The sequence below is a fragment of the Merops nubicus genome, unplaced genomic scaffold (assembly GCF_000691845.1).
Source record: "Merops nubicus isolate BGI_N331 unplaced genomic scaffold, ASM69184v1 scaffold205, whole genome shotgun sequence".
Taxonomy (NCBI): domain Eukaryota; kingdom Metazoa; phylum Chordata; class Aves; order Coraciiformes; family Meropidae; genus Merops; species Merops nubicus.
The window spans coordinates 17,325-28,345 of record NW_008611369.1 but is presented as its reverse complement, the minus strand read 5'-3'; the positions used below and the strand labels follow the sequence as shown (position 1 = coordinate 28,345).

General features: G+C 48.5%; 1 protein-coding gene across 1 annotated transcript; it reads left to right on the top strand.

Moving 5' to 3' along the window:
• The first annotated feature begins 120 nt into the window (after positions 1-120).
• On the top strand, positions 121-5,664 carry CDYL (chromodomain protein, Y-like). The gene is made up of 4 exons (XM_008941167.1): positions 121-290; positions 1,089-1,299; positions 4,383-4,526; positions 5,506-5,664. Exons 1-4 carry the CDS (start codon positions 121-123, stop codon positions 5,662-5,664), a joined length of 684 nt encoding a protein of 227 aa, XP_008939415.1.
• Positions 5,665-11,021: the final 5,357 nt, after the last annotated feature.

Below are 11,021 nucleotides of genomic sequence, written 5' to 3'. Positions count from 1 at the left end.
GTCCAGTAGGCCGGGTGAGTGGCTCCTGAGGAGTAGTTACAGATGCCTGGGGGCGTGGGGGGACAGTGCTGCTTTCACTGGGGGGCGAGCAGAGTGCGATGGTTTTGGCTTCGGCAGGTGATGAAGGAGGTGCAGAGCGCCCTGAGCACGGCGGCAGCTGACGACAGCAAGCTGGTGCTGCTCAGCGCCGTGGGCAGCATCTTCTGCTGCGGCCTGGACTTCATCTACTTCATCCGGCGCCTGACGGACGACAGGAAGAAGGAGAGCACCAAGATGGCAGAAGCCATCCGGTACGTGGGGGGCCGGGGCAGCCTCACTGCAGTCAGCTGGGTTTGCCTTTTGTATGTGACAAGCCCCCGTTCAGCAGATCTCAGGCATTCACCTGTGAGGGGGGTAACGTGCAGCACTTCTTTACACCGTTATTGCATGCATTGCTGTTTTTACTGCTAAAATTTAGCTATGAAGATGGGCAGTATGGTAACACTCCAACAGCTGAGACCAATTTTAAGGCTTAAACAGCCACAGGGCTTCAGGAAAACAAATTTAACCCACACAAATACAAGATGTGTGTTGGATGAGTAACTTACTTAATACAGAGCACGTAGAGCAGTGGGACGAGGGGTCCATTGTAGAGGAGCAGAGGAATATTAGTGAGCAGCGTCCCAGTGCTGGGCAGCAAGCTGCTGTCTGAGGAGCAGGAGCTGCACGGGTGCCAGCTGGGAGAGCAGCCGTGGCACACGGCGCTGGAGCTCAGGATGTGGCTGAAGGAGTCATGTCACGTTTGGACTCACGGTGGGGCCTGGGCTCTTGGATTGGCTCCTGTGTGTTTCCAGAGCACCCGTGTCCCCTCGGGGAGCCGGGTGCTGCCGACAGCAGCATTCGTGTCCCTAAAAAAGGCCTCGTGAGGTGTAGGGCCTGTTCTGCTGGAGGCACAGCTGGCGCGTGGAGAAGACAGTAAAAGTGGCTGAGGGTGTGCTCTGCCCCCTCACCCAGGTCGTGAATGAAGCTGTAGAGCAGTTCAGATGTCGAGGGCTGACATGTTTCACTCTTTATGTATGTAACAAGTGCCCGTGTGTGTTTCTCCCCAGGAACTTTGTGAACACTTTCATTCAGTTCAAGAAGCCCATCATTGTGGCAGTGAACGGCCCGGCCATCGGCCTGGGGGCTTCCATCCTGCCCCTGTGTGACGTGGTGTGGGCTAACGAGAAGGCCTGGTTCCAGACACCCTACACTACCTTTGGGCAGAGCCCAGACGGCTGCTCGTCCCTGACGTTCCCCCGGATCATGGGCCTGGCTTCTGTAAGTAGCCTGCAGGGGCTGCCAGCTCCACAGGGCCGCTGGGGTCGGTCGCCCGGAGCGCTGCCGGGACGTTTTACCTTGGGGGCGTTGCCCTTTCCTGCCTCTGCTGAAAACCTTCTGGGAGAAGTGTGTTCTTTGTGGCTGCTGTGCCCCACGTCACAGCCTGTGCACACAGCAGGAGGTGGGCAGGGGTCCTGGTGCCAGGGCAGGGGTCGTGTGTGTGGGCAGCACCCCCACCGATGCCCGTGGGGACCACTCTGGCCAGAGCTCCTCACCCCGGGGCTCTCTGTGGGTGTTTAATGCTCACCCCACCCCCCTGGGTGAAGGATTGGGGGTTTTCAGTCTTGCACCCCACACTAGGGCTGGATTTAAAAAAACGGTAACGCTGTGTGTTTTTGCTGCCAATGTAAGCCACATACTTAACATCAGCTTCCTTGCCTTCTGAATAGCTTTTGTTACAGCTGGTTAGTCTATTTAAAATACCTGCCTTATTCTCCTCTTGCTTGCTGTTCTTTATGCTGTGTTCTTTAAAATTTAGACCTATATCCCAGCCCAGTTAGACGTTGAATAGTAACAGTATGAAGCAAGCTCCTGTGGCCACACCTGGTTTTCCTAAATCACTGTTTATAGAAAAGCCAGTTTTCCCCTGTACTATTTATTACTGATTTAAAAAATACAGTGTTGGATGTCTTAAAAGCATCAGTTAGTTTAAACAGCTCTAATGACTAACTGTGTGATGTCTGGATGTAGTTCTTAGAAGGAAACAGAAAGGGCGAAATAGATGAACAGTTTTAAGAGTATCTTTAATACCTTAGCATGTTTCAAACTACTGATTGTTCCTTTCCCTTTTTATTTGGCCATCCATCCCTCCATCCATCCGTCCATCCCATCCATCCCCGTCCTTCAGAGACGTGTGGTTGTTGCTGTTTGTTCTCCAGAAGCCCCACAGCTCCTCCCCAGTGCCCTCTGTGCTGTGTGTGGATGCTCATTGTCTAACGTGAAGATCTCAGGGGCACGCTTCCCGGGGTACCAGTGCCACAGGGACACCCAGTGCAGGGGTGGGGCTGTGGGGGCACCCTCACCTGCCCTCCTCTCCCTGCCCGTGGTGGGGGCCAGGGGACACCCCGGGGGAGGTCTCTGTGGAGGGGGAACCCCCCAGCAGAGCTCAGAGCTGTTAGTGAGCCTGACCTTAGTGCCGTGGTTTGCTCATACTCCTGTTGCTGTAGCGTAGCTCCTGGAAAGGCCCCAGCAGGTGTGCTAGCTGCAGAGCAGGCCCGAGGTGGGGTCCCCACTGCTGGGCTGCAGGAGAAGTGGTTCAGGTTGTCTAGCATTCAGTTTTATCCTTGTTCCCACAGCACACGTGGGCCCGGCCAGCTGAGTTCCACGGCTGCCTTCCTGACCCCCAGTTCAACGACCTCACGTCTGCTCTTCCATAGAAATGCCACCTATGTCTTAAAACTATTTTGGAAGATTTTTTCCTTTTCTTTTTTGTATCTTGTTAGGAATAAGACTCTTGTTTTTAGACAAACCTGGGTGTGCCACTGATTGTTGGCCAGTGTTCCAGGTCAGTGTCACTCCCATGTAACCTGGGCAAGCAGGAGGAGCAGCTGGTGTGAGGCTGGTGTCTGTGGTGTGGGTGGAACATCCCTGGACTGCCACTCAAGCCAGACTTTGTATCCCCTTCCAAAGGGGCAAGGAGCAGACCTCTAAGTTCCCAAAAGTCTTCCTGTGTCCAGTGGCAGGAGTAGGAATTGCCTACAGGAACTAGACAAACTGAGATACTTAATGTTGCTGTAATAATGAATTACCAAAATTTCCAGTATTAGACAATAAAATCCCCAGATTTCTGTCCTCAGAAATTACACCTGTCAGGTTTGGGTGTTCTAGAACACCCTTGTTTGCCCTGTTCCAGGAGTGCAGTGATGGCCTGGTCACATTTTCAATGTAGATTAGTCAGTAAGAAACAAGTAAAACTGTTATTTTTTTCCTTTTTTTGGAGGTTGACAGTTACTGTGACTTTTTAATCTCCACTGGCTCTTTCTGTGAAGATGTCACTGCAGGCAGAAAGTTTAACTACATAGGAAACTTCACTAAGGCAGAATTACAGTGTCATTAAGTGGCTGTAGGCTGGAGCTCTGTTGAGGCTGGTGTGTGGTAGTGACCAGTCAGGAAGATTCACAGAGCTAGAGCTCACCTTGTCTCACAGAATCAGTTCTGTACTGTTAAACTATGTACAAGATCTTTTAAATACTACTGGGGTATTTTTTATAAGATTGTTACATCAGCTTTTGAAAGGATTTATCAGTTGAGTGTTGAACTCCTGAATAAAATGGGAATATTTACTTCCTATGAACTTGATCAGAAGTTGCAGTATCCCCTGGGAGGAGATATTTTGGAAGCCAAACTCTGAAGATGATCCAGCTATTTGAAATGTTGCACTGTAAACAAAATACTGGTGAAGACTTCTGAGAGGTGCTGAAAATGAGCCATATATTTAGCTTTCAAACATCTTCAGTATTAAAAAAGAATATTTAGTTGCAAAATATCTCAGTGTTCTTTCCTACCCAGACTGGCAGTTCCCAGGAGGCCCACTCCCCAAACTGGGTGATTCTCCTCATTTGCAGATACTGTAGCTTTTTTTGTTCTGTTGTTTTTAGCAGAGCCTTCCTTGCTGCTGCAAGTGCCAGGATTGCAGAGGGCAAGCTGACGTGTTCCTTGCTGTTTTCCAGATCTGCCAGGCTCTGTACCCCATTACCACATACACAGTTAACCGAGTCAGCAGCACTGCAGGACAGCTAGAGCTCACCAGCAGGCAGGAACGGGAATGACACCAGCCACTGTCACCTTAACCCTCCTTAAGCACAGACCTCCGTATTTTTATACCTCCTGCTGTAGTGTAGTCAACTCCACCGACCAGCTATCTGTAGGCAAGTTTTTTTCTTTCTTAATTCCTAGTGGGGAGAGCTATAACGAACCCGTTCCCAATAGCGCAGGCATTTTCCTCCTTTGTTTTGGACATTTTTCCTTTAATGAGTTTTTGTCTCATTACATTTCATACCAGAAGTAACTTTTTATCCCTCCAGGCCAATGAGATGTTGTTCAGTGGAAGGAAGCTGACTGCCCAGGAAGCTTGTGCCAAAGGCCTCGTCTCCCAGGTGTTCTGGCCGGGAACGTTCACACAGGAAGTAATGGTTCGAATTAAGGAGCTTGTCACCTGTAACTCAGTTGTAAGTTCCCTTTATTTTCTTACAAAATGCTTTAATGATGAGATTTGTAAGAATTGATACACGTGTTGCTAGAGTTCATCATCGCCCTCTAAAAGGCGCCCGTTTTGGTGGCTCTGAGCAGAGCAGTGGTTTGGATACATCCTTACCTGTCGTTCTGCTCCTGGCTTGCTGAGGATCTGTTTCCGTGCCCGAGTCTCCTGCATCCCTGGCCCTGGTGTGTGGTGCTTCAGAACAGCCCCAGGCTCTTGACTGCCTATTTTGGTTTTAGCATAGTTGCCCGAATCCAGCTTCTTCTAATCAACAGTGGGAGCAGCTGCCTCAGGAACTGCACAGAAAGAACAAAGTCTTCAGTTCTCTTGAGCTGTCATTTAAATTACCAGGAGATAAACGCAGCCTTTGCCATCACGTTGGACTTGTGCAAGTCCTGCCTCGTGTGCTCCTTGTGTGCTGGCAGCTGCAGCAGACAGATTAACCACCAGTACTTGGGGCTTTCTTACAAGAGGAGATGCAATACAAATGAACATTCTGTGCATTGGAAACGTCACATTTTGGGAACAGGTTGTTTTCTAAATGGAAAAGCAAAGGTGATTTTTTTCAGTCTGTGTTAAGTGCTCAGAGACTCCAGGTCTGCCTGGTTATTGGAGCAGTTCTGGGAACAGTGTTAGGATTAACCTGCACCAGAACGAAGGTAGCAGCACAAAACTGTACTTGGTTTTCTTAATATAATTATGCTTTTCATTATTTCCACATTTTGTGGCCTTGTAAATTGTGCCAGTGTAGGGTGAAGGAAATCCCGTGTGACACTGCGAGAGACTCGATGAGAGTCATTTCTTGGGGTCACAGTATGTCCATGAGCTGATAAGCCTCACAGCTGATAAGTCCACAGCTGCCTCCAGGACTGGGCTGCACTAACCCCTGTGTGCCCGTTGCTCAGTTCTTGGCTCATACTAACCCAGCTCCCTGGTTTTCCTTGGCCCAGGTACTTGAAGAATCCAAAGCTTTAGTACGTAATATCATGAAGGTGGACTTGGAACAAGCAAACGAAAAGGAGTGTGAAGTGTTGAAGAAAATCTGGGGCTCAGCACAAGGGATGGACTCCATGTTGAAATACCTGCAGAAGAAGATTGACGAGTTCTGAGGAGATGCCCGTTGACACTGGAATTGTATTTCTTGGACATCAGGGCAAACCAAAAACGCCCATTTTAAAAACCTATATAAACTAACCCCTTGCTCAGCTTGGGAACAGGAGTGGACCCCCCTCCCCTTTTCCTGTCAAGGGGTTTAGAAGTACTGTATCAGTTAAATTTGAACAGAGCTCCTTGCTGCCCGGTTGTTAGGTACAGCTGTATGCACACCCCCCGTGCAGCTCTGTCTGTACAGCTCCAGTGCACACACCACGCCCAGGAGCTCCCGCAGCCCACAGTGCACTACCAAGCAGCCAGCCCCTGGCAGGCCCTGGCTCTGTCACCCCTGGCTAGTACTGTATCACCCAGAGAGGGAGTGACAGGGAGGCCTGGAGCAGCCTCTGCTCTCCCCAGTGCCCAGGCTGAAACGGGTATCGCCCAGCCCCCTCCCCTGCCCAGCGCTCAAATACCTCAGGGGGTGGAAATCCTGACCCCGGGGAGCTCGGCCCAGAAGAGAGTGTGCTCAGGATTACTGCTAAGGAAACACTCTGTCCTTCTGGGGGGAGGTACCAGGGGTGGGAGGAGGGGGCAGGAACAGGTGAGTCCTTACCCAGAGGGCACGAAGCAACCACTGTCTCCTGGGGAAGGGGAGTGAGGGGAGGGGGAGGGAAAAGGAAGAGGGAAGAAAAGAGAAAACAAAAAAAAAAAGCTTGTTTTGCAGTATTAGTGAATCACTGAATATCTTATGTATGAATATCCTAAGTTATAAGTTAGTTTTAGTGGGTTTTTAAATAGTCTCTCTGGGTTTGTTTTTTTTTGTTTGTTTGTTCTGAATAACTACATAAGTGCTTCTGTTGCTGGGTGAGATACTACTTTATCTACAGTTTGGATTTGGGGTTTGGTTCTTTTCCTATTTGCTGGTTTAATTGATGTATTACACCAAAAAAAAAAAAGCATTTTATGTTCATAAATTTTAGGTTCACTTAGAATATATTATTTAATAAGTTAAAATTCTTTTGGCACACTATTAAGTAAAACAAAAAAAAATCCTTTTAAAAAAAAACTACCTTATATTAGATGTTTAATGTTCTTTGTCTATGCTTTTTTTATTATTTTAAATATACACTATATACAGTATGGTGTAAAAGAGTGCCCTGTGTAAATAGACCTATTTTGCATTCCTTCCAGGAGTGGTTATTGATTCCTGACTGCAGATATCTGTTATTTACTTGGGTATCTGTGCTTGCAATCTTACTGAATGTATTATGAAGAATGAAATCAAACCTTATTTTTGTACAGTTTTGAAGTTTTTACTTGGAACTGACCCACCTCCCCTTCCCAGTGGAGAGCTGTACAGTGTGTAAATCTGCCTTTACCTTGGATTGGTACAGTATTTTTGCATCTGTGGGACCTACTTTTTTGTTCTAGTAGTTTGAACTATATATAAACTGTACAATCTGTAAAGTTTTTATAGAATAAATATTCAGCTGTGAAAACTGGTTAAATAAAACTAATATTTCTTAACACATTTTAAATGTGGTTCTCTCATAGAGTTGTCTTCTTTTACAGACATTTCAGTTCTGATTTTAGAGTTGCTTAAAGAAATCTTACAAATTAAATGTTATTTTCTTAAACTTATATAAGCTCTTAATTTCCTTCACATGGAAAGCTGAAAATTGTTTAAACTATATAGAAGTTTTCTCTTAGAAGAGGTGGTGGGGAATGAAGACATACAGGAAGTCATTCTACTCTTAAAAACAATAAATGTTTCTTTGCCCTCTGTTAAAAATGGGGCGTTTTCCCTCCAGTGCTGTGGTAGAGTGAGAATTCAGCCGAGTCTGACCTGCAGGTGCCTTTCCTCCCCCTGTCCTTACCTCCAGTTCTGTCATGTTAAACCCTTTGCACTTTGACTCCAGTGTGTATCAAGGTCCCAGCTGTGGCACCTGCAGCAGGATTTGGGCAGAAGTGGTTTTGGTTTCAGCTGGAGGGTTCTTTAGGCTTTCCCTCAGTGTGAGGGAGCATCACTACCAGAGCTCTGGCTCTGAGAGACTTAGACAAACTGAACTGGGAATTCCAGTGGAAGAGACTTGCCTCATCTTGTGGCACTGCCTGCAGCCTGTGCCCTGGGGGGTGACTGGGGTGCTGACTGAATTCCTGCCTTGGGCTGGAGCAGTTCACAGGCACCCTCGGGGGGTTGGGGTGAACAGCTCGGAGCTGGGGGGTTTTGGAGCCTCGTGACCTGCCGTGGGCTGTGCTGTGCTCAGGGCTGTCTGAAGGAGCAGAGCAAGGCTGCAGCTTGGGGAAACTCACCTGCAGAGAGGTGTTTGGATGCTGTCTGAAGAGCTGACTCCCCTGTAGATCATGTCCTCGTTCAGACGTCCTGATCTGCACGAATCCAGGATTTGAAGCTGTTCCCTTCAGCGAGTCCTTCACAAGATTGCTGCCAGAGCTTCAGGAGCTGCACCATTCTCATTCTGAAAACGAGGTGCAGGGGAATTAAACCATCTTTTCAGCAGAGATTCAGTTCTTAGAGTCAGACATACTTGAAAAGGATCAAAACCCACTTACTGCTGAGCTATAAACTGCTTAACTTTACACTGATACATTCCATGCTTTACCCAAACAGTGGCTAAAATATGGCTGCAAATGTCTAGGAAATGAGGCACCAAACAAAACATTCCCGGCCACAGCAGCAGGAAAGATTTTTAATTTACTTTTTTTTCCAATAAATGGAGCCTGTACTCTACCTGGGTTTGCTGGGAACAGATTTATTTCCCCCTGGAAGCGTAGGAAATGAGGCACCAAACAAAACATTCCTGGCCACAGGAGCAGGAGAGATTTCTAATTTTTTTTTTTTTTCCAATAAATGGAGCCTGTGCTCTACCTGGGTTTGTTGGGAACAGATTTATTTCTCCCTGGAAGCATCAGCATCTGAAATTAAGATACTAGTCTGTGGGGCAGCAGAATTATTTCCAATTCCTTCAACAGAAGATCTTTACAAATTGTTAGCCCTAATGATGTAAAGCAGGGGCTTTGGAGACCTTATGTGACCCCTCTCTGAAGCAGAATAAACCCTTAGTGCCATGGGATCCCTGGCGATGCTTCCTACCAGCAGCAGAGGTCCACCCGGTGTTCGGGTGGCATTAAAGCTTTGGGAGTGAGGCCTGCTGAGCAGGAGATGGGCACATCTGCCTCTGGGCATGGGGGCATCAAAACTGCAACTCTGCTACTGCCAGTTATCACCAATTCCCAGCACCTCAGCTCTTCAGGAGGCTTTTTCAGCTCCCCCTCGGGTAAAGTTTTGATTACTGACTTTTCAAAACCAAGTAATACAGTGGTCTGTAACACACACATATATATAAAAAAAAATAAAACACCATATAAAAAGTGTCCAAGAGTTCCTGAGCAAGGCTGGTTGGCTGAAAATAAATGTCACTTTGCCAGTGTCTAGAAAAAGACATGCAGAGTCCTTGACTTTACATTCAGAGCCTTCAGACAGCCTCAGCAGAGTTTTGAACCCCAGAAATGCCCTGATGGATAGTTTCTGGCCAGCCGACAGGCCACCATCACTTCCCATGCCTCCCTGAGGTTCACAGCCCTTGCAGAGCTCCGGCACCAGCAGCACGAAGAGTCCCTGCTCCTGCCCCTCCCAGCACGGGCTCCCTGGGGCCTGAAGCCATCCCCGTGGCTAGCCCGCGCGGGGTGGCTAGCCAGCGTGGGCAGAGCTGTGCAGGGGTTACCTGGGAGCCCAACAGTCCTCCTGGAGCCCGAGAGGCCAGTGGGACCACCTGAAGGCCTTCAGACCACGGCTACCTCGCAGTGCTCATAGGCAAAATGCTGCTGGGCACCAGCACCTGCTGCCAGTTCTTTTTGAATTTAATCCAAATACATCCAAACCATTCCCTGAGCAGCTGCTGGCCACTGCCACGGAACCAGTGTGGCCGTAGGCGAGGAGCAACGCAGACACCAAAGCCTTGGACCTCAGACTGCCTGGATATTTGGAAATTACAAACCATAAAACCAAAACACCCTGACCACCACAGGTGCCCCAGCAGCAAGACCTGGCTTTGCTCCCAAGGGCCAACACTCCTGGTTGTCCTTGACACCAGCTGTTCAAAGATCCCAGCTACAGCTTCCCCCCATCCCCACTTTGTGTGAATTATTAAACCCATGTGCTAGCACAGTGGTGAAGTTTGATATTTCTGACAGTAACCATGAGCCTGGGACACGTCGCTGTCAGGAAAAGCAAATGGAACATCAGTTTCGCTTAGCTGTAAAATGTAAAAATCCCTTATTTAAAATAGATTTCTGACACATGAACACACACACAGCAGAACGTGTGCTCTCCACGAGTATTCTGCACTGCCCAGCAAGTTTACAACGCTTTGCCTGTTGTCAGAATTATAACCACATTTTTTCACTATTATTTTTGTGTTGTATTAATAAGTCAAGTCACCCAATTTCCCTTTTATCAAGAGAACCTTAAGCTGGATTCTATCCCCTCACACTGACCCAGCGTTGCTCCAGCCCAGCTCCTGCAGGGATCCTGGTCAGGGCCACGTCTGATGGGGAGACTCTGACAGGCAGCTCTGGGAGCTCTGCAGCAGGCAAGGACTGCACACTGTTGTGTGACCTGCGGGCTCTTCCTGCCTAGAGGGAGTTCCTGGGAGGAGCAGCTTTCTTTCTTTAGCAGGAACTGAGCATCCCCTGATCAAACTATGGAAATACAACCTGGTACAAACAGTGTCCCTCAGGTGTACTGGGGGAAGGGGCAGGGACCACACGAAGCAGGAGCCTCTCCAGGGCTGTGCACTGGATCTCCTCAGTATTCATCTACACGTTTAGCACCCTTCATCCCTCTCTGCTGTGTTGCCATTGTCCAAAGTGGAGCAGGCCAGGAAGTAGGCCATGAGCACTGCTGGCTACAATTTGCCCCAAGTTGTATTCACTACCTCACCTTAACAAGTTTATCTTTGTGAACAGTCATTTCCCATCTGCAGAGAATCAGCAGCCCCTCGGGACCCCGTCTGTTTGCCTTTGTGCCTTTTTAATGTGCTCACTCCTCAGCCCTTGATGCCAGCTCCCCACACACTCACAATCACAGAAATCCCAATTTTATCAAATCGGTATCTTTTCTAGTAAAAAGCAAGCCCATTTCTCTTCTAGCCCTACATCAGTATTCCTCTTTGAAGCCCCAGGGAGCCGTGCACGATGGGTACCAGTGCACAGGAGCCTCTCAGGCTCCCCCACTGAAGCCCCCGGGGCTCCTTGCCCCCAGCCCCAGCCTGCTGCCCCTGGCTCCAGCCAGCTCCACGCTTTATTTGGTCTTCTGCCCCGTGCCAAAGCTGAAGTCATGGGCTAAGTTTCCAGT

Excerpts from the sequence above, each read along its gene's own strand:
- CDYL (XM_008941167.1), top strand. The coding sequence starts at position 121 with ATGAAGGAGGTGCAGAGCGCCCTGAGCACGGCGGCAGCTGACGACAGC. Across the intron at positions 291-1,088 it reads AAGATGGCAGAAGCCATCCG|GAACTTTGTGAACACTTTCA; the intron begins GTACGTGGGGGG and ends GTTTCTCCCCAG. Across the intron at positions 1,300-4,382 it reads GGATCATGGGCCTGGCTTCT|GCCAATGAGATGTTGTTCAG; the intron begins GTAAGTAGCCTG and ends TTATCCCTCCAG.